The sequence below is a fragment of the Gorilla gorilla genome, chromosome 1 (assembly GCF_029281585.2).
Source record: "Gorilla gorilla gorilla isolate KB3781 chromosome 1, NHGRI_mGorGor1-v2.1_pri, whole genome shotgun sequence".
Lineage (NCBI taxonomy): Eukaryota > Metazoa > Chordata > Mammalia > Primates > Hominidae > Gorilla > Gorilla gorilla.
Window position 1 is genome coordinate 155,465,879 of NC_073224.2, and position 18,366 is coordinate 155,484,244.

The 18,366-nt window shown below is 36.8% G+C and overlaps 1 protein-coding gene across 1 annotated transcript in view; it reads right to left on the bottom strand.

Annotated features, from left to right (window-relative positions):
• The window catches only part of SPATA1 (spermatogenesis associated 1), a 56,889-nt gene extending 38,536 nt beyond the window's left edge, over nucleotides 1-18,353 (bottom strand). The window contains exons 1-4 of the mRNA XM_055380474.2: nucleotides 18,205-18,353; nucleotides 8,332-8,503; nucleotides 3,747-3,853; nucleotides 1,933-2,050 (exon numbers count right to left, since the gene is read on the bottom strand). Coding sequence (XP_055236449.2) covers nucleotides 1,933-2,050; nucleotides 3,747-3,853; nucleotides 8,332-8,433 — 327 coding nt within the window. The 5' untranslated portion in view covers nucleotides 8,434-8,503; nucleotides 18,205-18,353. The remainder of the gene's footprint in view (nucleotides 1-1,932; nucleotides 2,051-3,746; nucleotides 3,854-8,331; nucleotides 8,504-18,204) is intronic.
• Between the last annotated feature and the right edge of the window lie 13 nt (nucleotides 18,354-18,366).

Consider the following 18,366-nt stretch of genomic DNA (forward strand, 5'->3'; position numbering starts at 1 on the left):
CCCAATTAATTTTACTGAAGGCTCTAATCATGTCACTCTTAGTCAAAAACTCATGGTTTCATGAAAAAATCCAAACTACTAATCTGGCATTCAAGACCTTCAACAAACGACTTTACAACTTGCTCTCCACTATTTCCTTTCATGTAGTCAATGCTCCATTAAAAAAATGTACCATTTATTATTTCTGAGTTGTCTGCATTTCTACTTCTGTGCTTAACCTATTTTCTCTGCTCAGAAAGCTTTTCTCACCTTTCATCTTTGCAAGAACAAATATTTTTCTTTTAGGATCCAAATTGAAATATTGCTTCTTTCTCAAAGTTTTCTACTTCCCCTCTTCCCCTGCTGGAAGTAATCTCCTTTTCTTTTGAATATATAAAATATGATATTTTATTTATTTATTTTATATATTTTAATCTTCATCACTACACTGAGCACTCTTTGAGGGCAAGATCTATATCTAGTTCTTTTTCTAGTTTTGTATATAGAAAAACATTAATAAATATCTGTTTAAAATAATAAAATATTAGAAGGATTTTAGAAATTGACCTAAATTACTTAGAAAGTCCCTTCCAATCTGGGATTCTATGACTGATATTTTGTACATTTACATACCATGAAAAGAACAAAAAATTATGAGAGTTGTTCATTTTCTTGCCTGCTTGAGGAAAGCTGACTTAATGATCAGTAAATTAATATTAATATGCCAAAAGTCATACCAAATAGAACCCTGATAACCAAAACCTCTTCAAATTTAACTACCGATCCCAAGAATCTCACACAGCAAATTATAGTAGTACTTTGGAAGAAAATGCCTATTTTTTCCATTATCATTCATGTTTTAATTTGTTCAGTGAACATTTAAACACCTCTAGTGCAAAGCACCTTGTTAGGCACTGGTTATAAATACAATGATGAATAAAATAAAGTCCCTCCCCACAAGGACCTATAATCTAATGGTAGAGTTAGATGTTAAGCAAATATTCACATAAACACATAATAATGATATAATCTGTTAATGAGAGTGAAATAAGAATATGCTGCATTTTAAAGAGTTTAAATATAGAAAATCTTGATTAAGGAAATAAAATTTATGTAGATATGAGAGACCAGAAACTTTGAGATCTGATGGCTTGTTAGATTTGAAACTTAAGCTAGGAATACTCTCTACTCAGAGTATCCTGCCCACTAAGTCATAGAAACTACAAATAGGAGTGTTCAGTAAATAATAGTTGACACCAGTCAGGCAAGGTGGCTCATGCTTGTAATCCCAGCACTTTGGGAGGCTGAGGCAGGGAGATCACCTGAAGTCAGGAATTTGAGACCAGTCTGGCCAACATGGTGAAACTCTGTCTCTACTAAAAATACAAAACTTAGCCGGGCGTGGTGTCGCATGCCTGTAATCCCAGCTACTCGGGAGGCAGGAGAATTGCTTGAACCTGGGAGGTGGAGGTTGCGGTGAGCCAAGATCACACCACAGCACTCTAGCCAGGGTGACAGAGCAAGACTCCGTCTTGGAAAAAAAAAAAAAAGTTGACACCAAAAAAATATGTTGGAGCCATATCATTTTCACATCAAATGAGTCTAGTTGTGGCACAAGTGATGAGAACCCCATTTTTTCCCAGAACTCAAGTACCTGTTTAAAACACTTAAAAACTTTCATTTAAATTCAAGAACTTATATGATCACATTTTAAATTGGTATTTCTTTGCTTTGCAAGGAAATTCACACACAAAACCCATCATTTTCATGCCCAATAACATGCTATGCAACCTATCTTTGTTGATCTGTATGTTTAATGATATTTCCATTTCATTTTGATTGAGATTACATATCTAATAATATCTTAAGGAGCTGAGTTGATAAGCATTTAAGAAATGTAATTTGAGAAGGTATGGTCTTTCTCAATCAGAAAGAAAAAAAAAGAAAACTTACCACAGCTAAATTATTTCCAATGCATTTCAGAAATAAAAATTTTTCTGCAATAGCATCTTCACCCAGGAACTCACCAAGACACTCCCTCAGGGCTCGTAAAGTAAGTTGAGGAGATACTCTGAAATATTATAAAATTGCCTTATAATATAAAATGAAATAGATTTTGGATATACTAATGATTCAATAACTTTAGTCAGCTATCTCAAACACAAAGGTTGATTTAATGTGTCAGATATAGCTTAACATATTATGTTTCCACATTGCCGGCATTTTGTAGGTCTTCCATAAATATCTCTTAAAATAAATAATTAAAAGTCTGCCTTTAAAATTATGCAAATAAACACTGTTTATAAATGTTTTGTACTGAAAAGGAAAACAACTGTCTCTTTGCTAATTTACTTCCAAATTTTATTGTTAAAATTTGCTGTGGAATAGATGTACTTTTATACATATACCAATGAATGATTTAGCCACAGATATTTATTTTGGAAGTTTGGCAGGAGTAGCTAGTGCTTAAAATTTTTTTAAATAATCTAACATTGTCAGAGTCCACATCTTTGCTTATTAGGGATACTTTGCTCCTGAATATCTAAAATTTAAAGCCATCACTTACGCTATCATCTGAGTTATTGTTTTTCTGGGACCTTATGAGAAATATTAGGTAATTCATTCAATCAACACATATTTATTGAGCATCTACTATGTGTCAGACATTGTTCCAAGGGATGTGAATATGGCAGTCAACAAAATAAAAGTCTCTGCCCTCATGGACTTTACATATAATCTAGTGGTGGGACAGAAAAATTAATGAAGTAAATAAGTAAAAAAATGTAATTCATAAGACACTACTAAGTACCACAGAGAAAAATAAGGCAGGGAAGGGAGAAAGGGACTGTATGAATGATTTAAAATACAGTGATTAGAGAATATCCACACAAAAAGGTAATATGTGAGTAAAGACCTGAAGGAGATGGGAGAGCATATGGTTAGGGCAGAAAACTCATTCTAGACAAAAGGAACAGAAAGTACAAGGGTCCTGAGGTAGGGCTATGTGTTCCAGAACAGAAAGGAGGCTGATGTGGTTGAAGAAAGTGATGATGAAGATTAGAAAGAGAGGTATGCGTAAGGGGTAACAACAGGCAGTCAGATCACATAGTATTATGTGTCTTTTTGTGAATTTGAAAATACACATCTACATACATATAAACACATGTTCTTTGTTTATATTTTTAAACAGGTCAGAGAAAGAGGCGTTGTAGATATATTGCTTTAACTGCTATTCTCAGATCAGCAGTTTTCCCTCCCTCCCTTCCTTCTGTTCTTTTTTCCTTCCTTCCTTCCTTCCTCTTTCTCTCTCCCTCTTTCTTTTTCCCTCTTTCTCTCTCTCTTTTTTGTTTTTGGCAGAGTCTCACTCTGTTGCCCAGACTAGAGTGCAGTGCTGCAATCATGGCTCACTGCAGCCTTGACTTCTGGGCCTCAAAGCAATCCTCCCACCTTAGCCTCCTGAGTAGTTTAGCAGATTTTTAATTTTAGATAACTTCTCTCTTAATTCACTTTGTGTATAACCATAATAATACACAGGTTACATACTGTTTTCTGGGTGGTAGTATTATGGCCAAGTGAGCTATTCCTACAGAACTGATTTAATTGTTACATAGCACTATATATTGATAGTATTCATTGTTAGGAAATGGATCTATCACGTGGACAAAATATTTTTCACTTATAGTTTTTAAATTTCCAAAAAGCATTTTTCTCTGAAGAAAAAAGATTCTTCTTTCAGGCATATTGTTACATGACTACACAACACTTGCCTTAGAAATCCAGCTGAAATGAATTTGTTAACAACTTCTGTTGAAATGGTATTTAGCTTATAGTTCCATGATCCTTCAGGGACATAAAAAACATGAAGTTCCACCAACTGAATAAATTGAGAAGAACATCGGTTAAAATATTTTTAAAGTGAAAAAAAAATCAATTGATGTCCTATAGAATTAAGTTTAATAAACACAATAGAAAAAAACATGGAATACATATATCCCTCTGAACAAACAAAAACCAAAATGAACTAAAAATTTGTTCTTAAGTTGGCCAGTTGGCACTTGGAGTACATTTTCCCTTGGCAACAATGTTATAGATGTGGCTATGAGATTAGCTCAACATCTTTGGCATATGGTGTTTTTTCTGTGGCCTGCAGTAAGAATCCTAGGGCACCAAGACTAGTTTTCTTAACATCAACTTTACCTCACCTCACTCCCCACCTACTCAGTTCCATTGGGGTGAACCTGTGGAATCTTTATCCTTTGTATATTTTCTCCCTATTACAGTTCTGATGATTGCTAGCCCTCAGCACCTGCAAAAAGTTTAATACTGTGGTTTGGGGAATGTACTTATTCCCCAGAATTCCAGGAAGAACCTATTCCTGACCAATGAGAAAGGAATGATTGTTCTTACATTGGGCATGTCTATGCTTCTATGTAACTATCCACTTTTCCACTGATGTTTTGTTATGACCTTGATTAGAATCCTTCTATTTAGAAGAATATTTATATAACCACAACAGAAACAGAATGATTGCAAATATAGTCTTATCTTTTAGTCAAATTAAGTTTGATACTCCCTGCATATTAAAAGTCAAAGCATTTAAATGAATATTCTCGAATGCAATATTAAATATCTGAGAAACCTTTAAAAGTTTGAATATGACCTACTGTTAATATTAGTAATTTCATAGGAGATAAAAATAGTTCCTGAGCATAAGGTTTTCTTCAAGTTGTTTTTATAAATCAAGAAAATTACTTCTATGCTTTTGATGATGATTATTAACTAACAATTTAAAATGTCTGTATAGATCTGACAGTGAAGTTTTCTATACGTTGCATTTTGAACACTAGAGCACTTAAAAGATTAACCCCTAGCTATACTATTAAATATTTGCAAAACCTTAAGAAATTTGAAGTAAATATGACCTTATCTTTATATAAATGTATTAATATTTTACAGGAGGAAACTATTTCTTGAACTAAATATTTATATATATGCTTCTTAAAAAAGACATTTTAATGGCTTTTTTCCAGAACAACAAAGTAGTTGAATCCCAGCACTTTGGGAGGCCGAGGCGGGCGGATCACGAGGTCAGGAGATCGAGACCATCCTGGCTAACACGGTGAAACCCCGTCTCTACTAAAAATACAAAAAATTAGCCGGGCGTGGTAGTGGGCGCCTGTAGTCCCAGCTACTCGGGAGGCTGAGGCAGGAGAATGGCGTGAACCCGGGAGGTGGAGCTTGCAGTGAGCCGAGATCGCGCCACTGCACTCCAGCCTGGGCGACAAAGCGAGACTCCGTCTCAAAAAAAAAAAAAAAAAAAAAAAAAAAAAAAAGTAGTTGAAAAAATATTGAAAAATTTTAAAGTACATATTAAATCTGACAATATTATTTTAAGGTTAAATATTCTATTTACACTCAAACCCTAATTTATTATAATCTTACCTTCCTGACTTTAATGGAAGCTACTCATCAATAACATTTTCATTAAAACCATTAGCTATTTTAAAAATACATTACAAGGTATGGCACATACTTTTTCTTTTGTCCCAAGTTTCAAAATGATTAGAGATGGCACTGTTGGATCCTGTCTCTATTTAAAATATGGATATCTTGTTCATCATGGATTTTTTTGCATTAATTTTACAAAAAAATTTTTTGGTAGCCCCTTAAATTTTTCATCTGTGGCAAGTACCTCATTTGCCTCAGACTAGTCCTGGCTCTGTGAGAAATATAGCCAATAAACAATAAATACTGACTTCTAAGAAGTACAATTTTTAAAATTTTTTAAAAATTAAAAAACAATAAACATAAAACACTAATAGGTAACATACTATATTATAAAGTGGTAATTGCTAGGAAAAAATAATAAGTAGGGCAGGGTAAAGAAGAATGGGAAGATATGGGATGGAGAAGTTTTCAGTTTTAAATAGTCAGGGTAGGTATCACGGAAAAGGTGAGATCTGAGTAAAGACCTAAGGGAAAAGAAGGAATTAGCCAAGTGAAGATCTAGAGGGAAAGAGTTCCAGAAAGAGATAAAATAAAGGTATTAAGGTGAGAGCATGCCAGTATGATTGAAGCAGAGAGAGTAGGGGAGAGAGTAGAAGATAAGTTCAGAAAAATAAGGAGGTAGAGGGGAAACATACAGCACCTTCTGGGCCATTTTCACCTACAAAATGGGAAGCTAATGCATGGTTTTAAGAGCAACATTAAAATCTGACATATATTTTTATTTAATATGAAAAATTTTAAACATACATATAAATAAAAAGAGTAATTCTCTCCCTCTGAATAAAACATTCAAAGTAAATAGGACATCATGACACTATATCCCTAAATTATTTGGCATCCATATTCTAAAAATAAGGACCTCTGTAACATAATCACAATCTCATTTTCACATCTAAAAAAATTAAAATTCCTTAATGTCAATTAATATCCAGTCCATATTTAAATTTTCCCAATTTTCCTCGAAATATTTTCTTAATCTGGAATTCAAACAAGGATCACACAATGCATTTGGTTGTTACGTTTTTTAAAACTTTCATCTTGAAGAGTTCCCAAACCTATTTTTTTGCTTTTTATTTTTAACTTGGCATTGACTTTTTAAAAGATATTGGGTCAGTTGTCTTATAGAATGTTCTACATTCTGAATATACTTCATTATCTCTAAGGTGTCATTTAACTTGTTTCTCCAACCTCTTATCTCCTGTAAACAGTTAACTATATAGCCTTCAAGTGACACAGGTTACTACTTGGGGCAATAATATTTCATAAGTGGTGTCCTGTATTTTATATTGCATTATATCAGGATATACATAATGCTTTACTTAATTAGTTGAGTGATGGGAATCATAGCTAGAACAGACTATAAGAGGCAAGAAAAGAGAATTTGTTATGAAGCTACTGGAATAATTACAGTCTGAGACAATGGTGACTCACGTGCTAGCAGTAAAGGTTATTAAAAAGTAGTCAGATTTTGTATATATTTAAAAGCTGGAGTCAATCCATTGGAAGTGGAGTTTAAGAGTCAAGTAGAAGAGTCAGAGTCAATCTATTGGAAGTGGAGTTTGAAAGAAGAGTCAAGTAGAAGATTCAAGTATGCAAGAAGAATCAAGTATAACTCCAAGGCATTTGGCCTCAGATACTGAAAGGATAGATCTGACATCACCTGAGATGGCAAAAGTCATGGGTAGTGCAAGTTTTAGGGAAGGGAAAAAAATCCAGTTTCAGACATATTAAGATGAGATATCTATTAGCCATCCAAGCGGCGATGTCAGTTAGTCAGTTGAATATAGGCCTACGTGAATCTGGAATTTGGGAATGAGGACTGAGATGAGGATATAAATTTGGAAATCCTTGGCATAAAGTTGGTATTTAAATCTGTTAGACTAGATGAGATCACCAAGGAATGAGCGCAGGTAGAGAAGAGAACAAAGAGCTGAACCCTGATGTATTCCAAAATTAAGAGGTCAGGAGGAAGATGAAGGCCCAGTAAAGATGACTGAGAATGAACAACCAGGGAGGTAAGAAGAAAACAAACATAATATGTATGCTAGAAGCCTAGTGAAGCCTATGTCAAGGAAGAGAAAGTGATTAATGGTGTCAACTGTTGTGCACACATAGATCAAGAATGTTTAGGATAAGAATTAACCAACAGATTTAGTAATGAAAGGTGAATTTAATGAGAATAGTTTTGGTGGAATAATGGAGGTGAAATCTTGACTGCAGTTGGTTTAAGAGAAAATAGAGAGAAGGTATTGGGGGTCTGAGATGGTATGACATACTTGTTTAGAAGAGTGAAAGATTGAATTAATGAGTGGCAGATAGTAAGACTGCCCACCAGAAAAAGATTCCACTTGAAATTCATGGTCATGAATTTAAAGTGAGAATGGTACTTATGATGGTATACATTTTTTTTCTCTAGCCATGTTCAGCTGCTCAGGTGTAGGTATAGAATAGATGGAGAAATGCATTAACCATGTTTGTTGTTTTGCCAAGCAGCACAATGAAGTGAGAGAGGGGCAAGGAGTCAAAAGTATGTGCAAAGGAGTGATCATGACTGCTCTATGGAACTTAAGCTAGATATGGAGGGTACCAACCTCAATCATACAATTGAGAAATAGTGAAAAAGGTGATAGGATCAATGCACTGGGGATCCCAATATGCTTGGGGTAGAGGAAGTGAGCTAGAGACACGAGAAGTGTAATCAGGCAATGGGATACATGAAGTTGGGATCATGGTGGAGTCAATATCTAATACTTTATATAATCTATGTTTTTGCTTTTATAAAACTTTTCAAAAACAGTGATAAGCAGGTCTTTCTTATATTTTAGTATAAAAAGATTTTCTTACCTCTGATGAGGAAGGTCGACTTGGATTGAGTGACATATTCACTAATGTCTGAATGGGATAATTATCAATTGGAATTTTGTTTCTTTTTTTATCTTTCTTCATTTAAGTAGTACTAAATAAAAATTATAATAGTTTTTTTGGCTTAAGATAGCATTCCACTCATTTCTGGTCTCTGATTTGTTCAAGAAATAAAAAGGAAAACACAAAAGCATTAAATAAACTAAAAATGAAAACTTAGAAATATATACAATCTTTATTATTCTAACTCAAAAGGACATATTACTAGTAAATAGGACTGTGTAATAAAATGAGCATAAATCTATACAACTAAGTAACATGACAAATTACATTATAATGGACTTGTGACCAGGACATATTTTACTATTCTAAATAATTCATCTTTTCTTGGTCAAAAATTAAGGTTAAATATATAGCATTTTACATGAAGTAGAAATACACGTTTGGAAGTAGAAAGGCAGAATTTATGATACTTGGTTAGTATCAACTACAAATTCTAAGCATGCCTAAAGTTTTAGTTAGCCTCTTGGCTAGTTAAAATGGCTATAGAATGATGAAAACTGTTATATCATATACATTTCTTCCTGGGCTTTGATGCCTCAATAATAAAAAACGTGAACAATCATTCCAGGTGAAAATGCCAGTCTTTAAATATATCAGGCTTCATTTGTGTATTATTTCCTGTGTTTTTCCTCAGGATTTATGGCAGTTTACAAGAATGTATGATACAATTAAAAATATATAATGTATATAAGAAAAACTAAAAAATGAGGTAGCTGAATTATTACTCTAACAGGAATTATCAAAGCAGGATAATTCTTAAGGATACATTAATCATACCAACACAAGAGCTGAAGCTCTTCTAGATTTCAAAGCATTGCTCTTCCTTGATTTATGTTAAAATAAGGATTTAAATCCAACAAAACTTAAAATTCCTCTGATCTGGTACTGATTACAGCTCTACAAAACCCTAACAAGTACCACTAATTGTTTTAATAGTATCAAAATTAAAAGATTATTTCCTGAAATATACAATCTCCTTAAATTAGTTTTACACATTACTTTCCATATGTCTTAAAATAATTAAAACTTAGAATGTGATTTGCCATTTTGACCATGTCTTAAGTACACATTAGTACTTTAAGAAAGTATTTATATATCTATCCAAAAACTCTGTATGCCGTTGTATTAATATTAGCCTCTATTACGAACCTAAGTGAAAGATGACTCAGATACATATATGGTCACTTCATTATTAGATAAGAATTAGTTAATAATCTATAATAATTATAGCATATGGGCATTCATTGATTCACTGGTATGCAAATTAGTAGGCTAAAAGTTTTAATTTGTTACATATTAAAATGTGATATTTTAATTCAGAACAATTTTTTTTCTTTTTTTTGAGACAGAGTCTCCCTGTGTTGCCCAGGCTGGAGTGCAGTGGCGCAGTCTTGGCTCACTGCAGCCTCTGCCTCCCAGGTTCAAGCGATTCTCCTGCCTCAGCCTCCCAAGTAGCTGAGATTACAGGCGTGTGCCTCCACTTCCAGTTAATTTTTGTATTTTTAATAGAGACAGGTTTTCACCATGTTGGCCAGGCTGGTCTCAAACCACTGAACTCAAGTGATTCGCCCGTCTCGGCCTCCCAAAGTGCTGGGATTACAGGCATCAGCCACCACTGTGCCCATCCCAGAACAAATTTTTAATTAAACAAACTCAAGATAGATCAGTCAAGACCTGCTTTATTGTTGTCCTGAGGTAAACCTATACAGGACCCCACTATACAGGTTGAGTATCCGTAATTTTAAAATCTGAAATCTGGAATGCTCAAAAATCTGAAACTATTTGAATGCTGACATGATGCTCCAAAGAAATGCTCATTGGAGCATTTTGGATTTGGATTAGGATTGTTTAACCGATATAATGCAAATATCCCAAAATTTGAAAAAATCTGAAATCTGAAACATTTCTGACCCCAAACGTTTTGGATAAGGAATACTCAACCTATAGTATCCCTTCTAAAGTAATGGCAAAGAAGCCATGTTTGGGATTTTAAGAACTCCCTTTATCATTTCTGATGAGACCAATGCTGGAGACCAAATCCTGGGCTGGCTAGAAACAAACAAAATGTTCTGATGTAAAAAGATGAGCCCTTGGGGATTAGACCTGGGAAAAGAGCTCAAGATGCAAGCATTAGTAGACATTACTAATAAGAATATAGAAAAGAGAGCCGGGCGTGGTGGCTTGTGCCTATAATCCCAGCACTTTGGGAGGCCGAGAGGGGCGGATTGCCTGAGGTCAGGAGTTTGAGACCAGTCTGGCCAACATGGTGAAACCCCGTCTCTATTAAAAATACAAAAAAAATGAGCCAGGTGTGGTGGTGTGTGCCTGTAATCCCAGCTACTCAAGAGGGTGAGGCAGGGGAATTGCTTGAACCAGGGAGGTGGACGTTGCAGTGAGCCGAGATCGTGCCACTGCACTCCAGCCTGGGTGACAGAGTGAGACTCCGTCTCACAAAAAAAAAAAAAAAAAAAAGAATATAGAAAAGAGAGGTCATCAGTTAGTATCATAGCCATGAGGCAAGCCCATGTTATGGGAAAGCTATACTTATTTATAAAGAGATAGAAAAAGATAAAGAACGGAGAAAATGACTAAGTTAACTGGTAGTGAGAAGCAAACTGAGGAAGTAACATAGCTGATTCATATTTATAACTAAGCACTAGAGAGGAATCAAGAATTCTTGGGGCTGGTCTCTAGCCTTGGATCTACTTCCAGTTTGACCTATTAGCGTGACAGTTTGTGTTTTGGGATTTACAAGGGATATGTGCCTCCACTGCTGCTCTATGTTGCTCTTTACAATAATCTCCTCATTGCTTGTGCTAACTTGAGTAAGCCTTTGCTATTGAAACCATGAGAAGCCAATTAAAACTTTAGGCATGCATGGCTGGCACTGTGGCTCACGCCTGTAATCCCAACACTTTGGGAGGCCGAGGCAGGCAGATCACCTGTGGTCGGGAGTTTGAGACCAGCCTGACCAACATGGAGAAACCCCGTCTCTACTAAAAATACAAAATTAGCTGGGCATGGTGGCGCATGCCTGTAATCCCAGCTACTCCAGAGACTGAGGCAGAAGAATTGCCTGAACCCGGGAGACGGAGGGTGCGGAGAGCCGAGATTGCGCCGAGCCGAGATTGTGCCATTGCACTCTAGCCTGGGCAACAAGAGCGAAACTCCGTAACAAAAAACAAAACAAAACAAAACAAAAAAAACCTTTAGGCATGCTTAGAATTTGTAGTTGATCCTAACCAAATCATATACTAAATCCTAACATATAACATGTGGGATTTTCACATTTTTTACCTATTACTAATTAGCTAATGAACAAAATGATGCCAACAATTCAAATGAAAGGAGACTGATATCTCAATAACCAAAAATAAAGTGACTATGAAGTTCCTGTCTAATCTTTCATTTACTACATAATTTTGCTTCACAACTCTACTGCCAGGAATGGAAAATCAATTTTATCTTGCATGCTAATTCCCATCAACTGGTACTGACTATCTAAAAGTGAATTACTAAGTAGGATCCCAAGGCTACATCTCAGTAGGAAACAGTACAGAAATGAATTATCACAGTAAACTATGGGTTTGAGAAGGAGTAACTGTTGGTAGATGTATCACCTATCTACCATCTCTGATCTGGTCCTTCCTTTCAAAATAGCTACCCATCATGTTTTCTCTGCACTTTTCCAAAATGATTTTCAGTGTCAGTAGCAGAGCTGAAAATCAAGCTTAAGAAATTCTGATACTTATTCTGTGTCTAGAAATAAGGATTCTCGTAATTTTTATTTCCTGTCTGATTTGATAATATGGCGTACAAAGATTGCTCAATGTACTTTAGAAAATCCTAAATGCTGACATGGGCTATGTTTAAATATACCAATAAAGTAGAATCTCACACAAGGTAATCACATCGATTGGGAGCCAGAAAAGCAGATTTCTAGTCCCTTATAACCTATACAACCATTCACTGGTCTGAGTGTGAGTTTCTTAGTGGTAAGTGACTTGAACTCTTCAAGATCCTTTGCAGCTCTAAAATGTTTTGATTACTTGATTGCTCAAGGAATGCAACAAGTGAAAGGGAAACTTACATTCTGGAATAAAAAAAATCAGAATACAGTTAACTTTATGACAGATGATGGGAGTATTTTTTGACATAATTCCTGATTCTTAAATCACCAAGGCGTGAAGTCTATCTGATCAGGATAAATTCAGATTACGTATATGTCCTGGGAGTTCTGCTTTATCTGGTTCCTGGTTAAGCTGTAAATAAAATTCTAATCAATTTAAAGGTTAACCTGTCTTAGGTAAATAGATTAAAATGCCTGAAATGAGGCCAGGCACGGTGGCTGACACCTATAATCCCAGCACTTTGGGAGGCCGAGGCGGGTGGATCCCCTGAGGTCGGGAGTTTGAGACCAGCCTGACCAACTATGGTGAAACCCCATCTCTGATAAAAATACAAAATTGGCCGGGCACAGTGGCCCATGCCTATAATCCCAGCTACTGGGGAGGCTGAGGCAGGAGACTTGCTTGAACCCAGGAGGCAGAGGTTGCAGTGAGCCGAGATCACGCCATTGCACTCTAGCCTGGGCAACAAGAGCAAAACTCTGTCTCAAAAAAAAAAAAAAAAAAAAAAAAAAAAAGCCTGAAATGCCTGAGGGCACTCCAGAATCCACAAACATTTATAGTAGTTAGACTTCTAGAGCCAATTGAGGAATGAGGTTTGTTTTCTAGACACGTCCTAGTGTTGACAAAATGGCATACTTGTCTTGAGTTGAAAAGTTCTCAGGATATATGAGGACATTTTAGGGAGTGGGAGGGTCTCCCAGAGAGTAACAGAATGATATAGAATCAGAATCTATGTTGGAAAAGGAATTATAGAGTTAGGTTTCTTTTACTTTGTAATTTTTGTGGGCATGTAGTAGGTGTATATATTTATGGGTACATGAAATATTTTGATACAGGCATACAATGTGTGAAAAGCACATCAGGGTAAATAGGGTATACATGACCTCAAGCATTTATTGTTTGTTTTACCAAAAATCCAATTATACTCTTATTTTAAAATGTATAATAAATTATTGTTGGCTATAATCACCCTTTTGTGCTATCAAATACTAGATTTTATTCACTTTATCTAACTTATATTTCTGTACCCATTAACCATCCCCAGTCCCCACCCCACTACCCTTCCCAGCCTCTGGTAACCATCATTCTACTATCTCCATGAGTTCAACTGTTTCAATATTTACTGCCAAATAAGTGAGAACATGTGAAGTTTGTGTTTCTGTGCCTGGCTTTTTCACTTAACATAATGACATCCAGTTCTATCCATGTTGTTGCAAATGAGATGATCTCATTCTTTTTTATGGCGGAACGGTGTTTATTTGTACCACATTTTCTTTACTCATTCATTCATCTGTTGATAGACACTTAGGTTGCTTTTAAATCTTGGCTATTGTGAATAGTGCTGCAGTAAACAAGGGAGTGCTGATACCTCGATATACTGGTTTCTTTTCTTTTGGGTCTATAGCTAGCAGTGGGATTCCTGGGACATACTGAAGCTCCATTTTTAGTTTTTTTTGAGGAACCTCCAAGTTGGTCTCCATAGTGGTGGTACTAATTTACATTCTCACCAACAGTGTACAAGAGTTCCCTTTTCTCCACATCCTCACCAGCATTTGTTATTGTCTATCTTTTGCATAAAAGCCACTTTAATTGGGGAGAGATGATATCTCATTGTAGTTTTGATTTGCATTTCTCCTGATGATCGGTGATGTTGAATACCTTTTCATATACCTGTTTGCCATTTGTAAGTCTTCTTTTGAAAAATGTTTATTCAGCTTTTTTGCCCATTTTTAAAGTGGATTATTAGATTTTTTTCCTATATAGTTGAGCTCCTTATATATTCTGGTTATAAATCCCTTATCAGATGGATAGTTTGCAAATATTTCTTCCCATTCTGTGAGTTGTCTCTTCACTTTGCTGATTATTTCCTTTGTAATGCAGGTTTTTATTTTTATTTTTTGAGACAGGGCTTCTCTGTTGCCCATGCTGGAGTGCAGTGGCATGATCACAGCTCACTGCAGCCTTGACCTCTGCAGGTTCCCAAGTAGCTGGGACCACAGATACATGCTACCACGTCCAGCTTTTTGTATTTTTGTCAAGATGGGGTTTTGGCTTTGCCTTGTTGCCCAGGCTGTTATACAACTCCTGGGTTCAAGAAATCCACCTGCTTCAGCCTCCCAAAGTGCTGGGATTACAAGCGTAAGCCACCGTGCCTGGCCCTGTGCAGGTTTTTAACTTGATGTAATCCCATTCGTTCATTTTTGCTTTGGTTGCCTGTGCTTGTAGGGCATTATTCAAAAAATCTTTACCCAATCCAATGTCCTGCAAAGTTTCTGCACTGTTTTCTTTTCTTTTTTTGAGAGATGGGTCTCACTCTGTCACCCCGGCTGGAGTGCAATGGCGTGATCTCCGCTTACTGCAATCTCTGCCTCCCGGATTCAAGTGATTCTCCTGCCTCAGCTTCCCAAGTAGCTGCGACTACAGGCATGTGCCACTACGCCCAGCTAATTTTTGTATTCTTAGTAGAGACAGGATTTCACTATATGTTGGCCAGGCTGGCCTGAAACTCCTGACCTCAGGTGATCCACCTGCCTCGGCCTCCTAAAGTGCTGGGATTACAGGTGTAAGCCACCATGCCCCAACTCCAATGTTTTCTTATAGACGTTTCATAGTTTGAGGTCTTAGATTTAAGTCTTTAACCCATTTTGATTTGATTTTGGTATACGAGGAGAGAGAGAGACATCTAGTTTCATTCTTCTAATACGGATATTCAGTTTTCCCAGCACCATTTACTGGAGGGACTGTCCTTTCTCCAATGTATGTTCTTGGCACCTTCATAAAAAACGAGTTCACTGTAGGTGAATGAATTTGTTTCTGGGTTCTCTATTCTGTTCTACTGGTCTATGTTTTTTTTTTTTTTAATGCCAGTACCATGCTGTTTTGGTTACTATAGCTCTGTTGTATAATTTGAGGTCAGGTAACATGATTCCTCCGTTTTTATTCTTTTGGCTCAGGGTAACTTTGGTGACTCTGGGTCTTTTATGGTTCTGTATAAGTTTTAGGATTGTTTTTAATACTTCTGTGAAGAATGTCATTGGTATTTTGATAGAGATTGCACTGAATCTGTAGATTGCTTTGGGTATTAGAGACATTTTAACTATATTGAATCTTCCAATACATGAACATGGAGTATCTTCTCATTTTTTTGTGTCCTCTTCAATTTCTTGCATCAGTGTTTTATGGTTTTCTTTGTAGAGATCTTTAACTTCCTTGGTTAATTCCTAAGTATTTTATTTGTAGCTATTGTATATATTTTTTTCTCCAAACTTCAATTTCCTTAGCCATTATAAAAACAGAATAAGCTCATTCTTTGAGAAAGAAGTCAGAATTGTGAAATCCCCCTTTGAAGAGATTCAGCTTTTAGTTAAACTACAAAGTACAGCATGTGACTCTTATTTATTCAAATTCTGAATTTAGACCTAGTGAACTAAAGAACTTAGGGTACTAATTAATTGAATGAGGTGAAGATCTCAGGTAAATTTAAATTGACAGTGCTCTGCTGACAAAACATAAAGTGACAGATTACTTGGTGGTCTTTTCTTGGCATTTATTGCTAAAAGAATCCTCTTGGTGACAAATTGTTTTTACAACAGGCCAGTCTTCAACCAACTAAACAGTGAGCATCCATGTCTGTACAGTTGGTAACATGTTTGAAATGTCTTAGATCATTGTGGAAGGTCAAAGAACATCTAAACAAAAGTTTAAGAGATACAGATAATTCATAAACTATATTTACTGGTAATCACTTCAGATGCAACTGAACTTAAAGTTATCTCAATAGTTTTGTTTTTTTTTTTTGAGACGGAGTCTCATTCTGTCGCCAGGCTGGAGTGCAGTGGTGCCATCTCGGCTCACTGCAACCTCTGCCTCCCAGGTTCAAGCGAATCTCCTGCATCAAGCCTCCTGGGCAGCTGGGACTCCTGGGTGGCGCGCACCACCACGCCCAGCTAATTTTTGTATTTTTTAGTAGAGACGAGGTTTCCCCACGTTGGCCAGGATGGTCTCGATCTCTTGACCTCGTGATCTGCTCGCCTCAGCCTGCTAAAGTGCTGGGATTACAGGCGTGAGCCACCATACCAGGCCTCAATGTTTTATTTTTCTTTTGTATCCTAAATAGAATCTTTAAACACACGCTACAAAAAAATAACACCTGGTGTTTGAGACAGCACTCCAGTCTGTGGTTTCCCAATGCAGCAGTTAATAAAAAAGCAACAATTTTTTTTTTTTCTGAAACTGTTTCGGCCTAAAACACTGCTTATTCCTCAACAGTCTCCCTCACAGAAGTAATTATTGGACCATATATTCCCTAAAATCTCTTCCAGCATTAACATTCCACGGTTCTAAGAGTTCAGTGATATATTTTACAACTACTGTAAAACAGATCATTCTTTGAATAGATACTTGTGTTTGATCTTACAAATCTGTAAAGTATGAATGACGTTTTAGCATTATACGGTCAACAAAGCACCAAAGGTGAAATAATTACAATACCTTTTGGGAAAAGACAATATTTATTGAGATAGCTTTCACATTCTTTTTACATACAATGTCATTTCATTCTGAAAAACAACTCTACGAAGCTGTATAATTTACTTTGAAATAAGGAAATAAAGCCTCAGTAACTTAAGTGGCTTGCCCAAGAATACCATAAGTAGCAGAGCCAGAATTCAAACCCTGGTTTTAACCCCAATCATTACATCCGTATGAATTAAAATGCTAAACTTACGATGTACATTTTTGCGAACTGATATAAACTGTTGAGTAAATAAATTAGATTTTGTTGACCAGTGCAATTACACATGCTTCCCTAATAAAAAATTTGAAATCCATTAATGATAAAATTATTAACATTAATGGAAAACATCAGCGCATTCGGAGATTGACTACCCGAAAAGAAATAGGAAACATCTGCCCTTAGTGCTGTGACATAACACACATATTTCCATGGATGAAAGAAAGACCTACTGGCTGAGCCTATTTTGTTTGGTTAGATCCTACCCTCTCTCCTAAAAACTCCTTTGGTACTCAATTTCAAGCAGGAGGTAATAAATTACAACGGAAATACTAAAGAGCAAACTTTCCGGAAACACAAAAATAAGTTTTATTTTAAAAAGCACAATAAGCATTAATTCTCCAGAGTAAATGGGTATAACCGAGCAGACAGGTGTAATCTTCAGCCAGCACCTTGGCTTCTTCACAATCTCCTTCAGAAAAACCGATTCAAGAGCTAAGAAGCCAGTAAAGTCAAACCTCGAGAAGATCCCTTCTCCAGCGAATCAGCGCCCCTGCTCCCCGCCCGCCCGGCTCCGCTGGGTAGGCGACAGCGACCTCGGCGCCTGCTTTCCGCCTCGGGTCAGCGGGGCTGGGGGTTGGGGGTGGAACTGAAAATGCCTGTTGGCCAAACTCGGGTCACAGAGAGACACGCCTGTACGGGGCGGGGGTGTGCGGGTGACTCACGCCGGGTGCACAGTAGCTCCTACGCCTCAGCCGGTATCTCCCCTCGCTTCCCTCAACCCTTCCCACAAACTGGGAGGAAAACTGAGACCTCCTGGTCACCCGCCGCCGGGCCTTTTAGAAACTCCCACAAGCTCTGCTTTCCCACCCTGGTCCTCTTCAGACCCCCTCTTAGTTCTTCGCGGCTAACGGTAAGCTCTCTCCTTACCTCTCCCTAATCGCCCCTCTGGAGAGGAAAGGAGAACTTAAGAGTCGTGACGCGCTAGCCTCCAGCAGCCGCCGCGCCCACTGACTGCTCCGCCCCTTCTCCTCCCCCTCCTCCAGGCTCGCGCTCGGGGCCGGGTGTGGAGCTGGAACAGAGGGCTGGCAA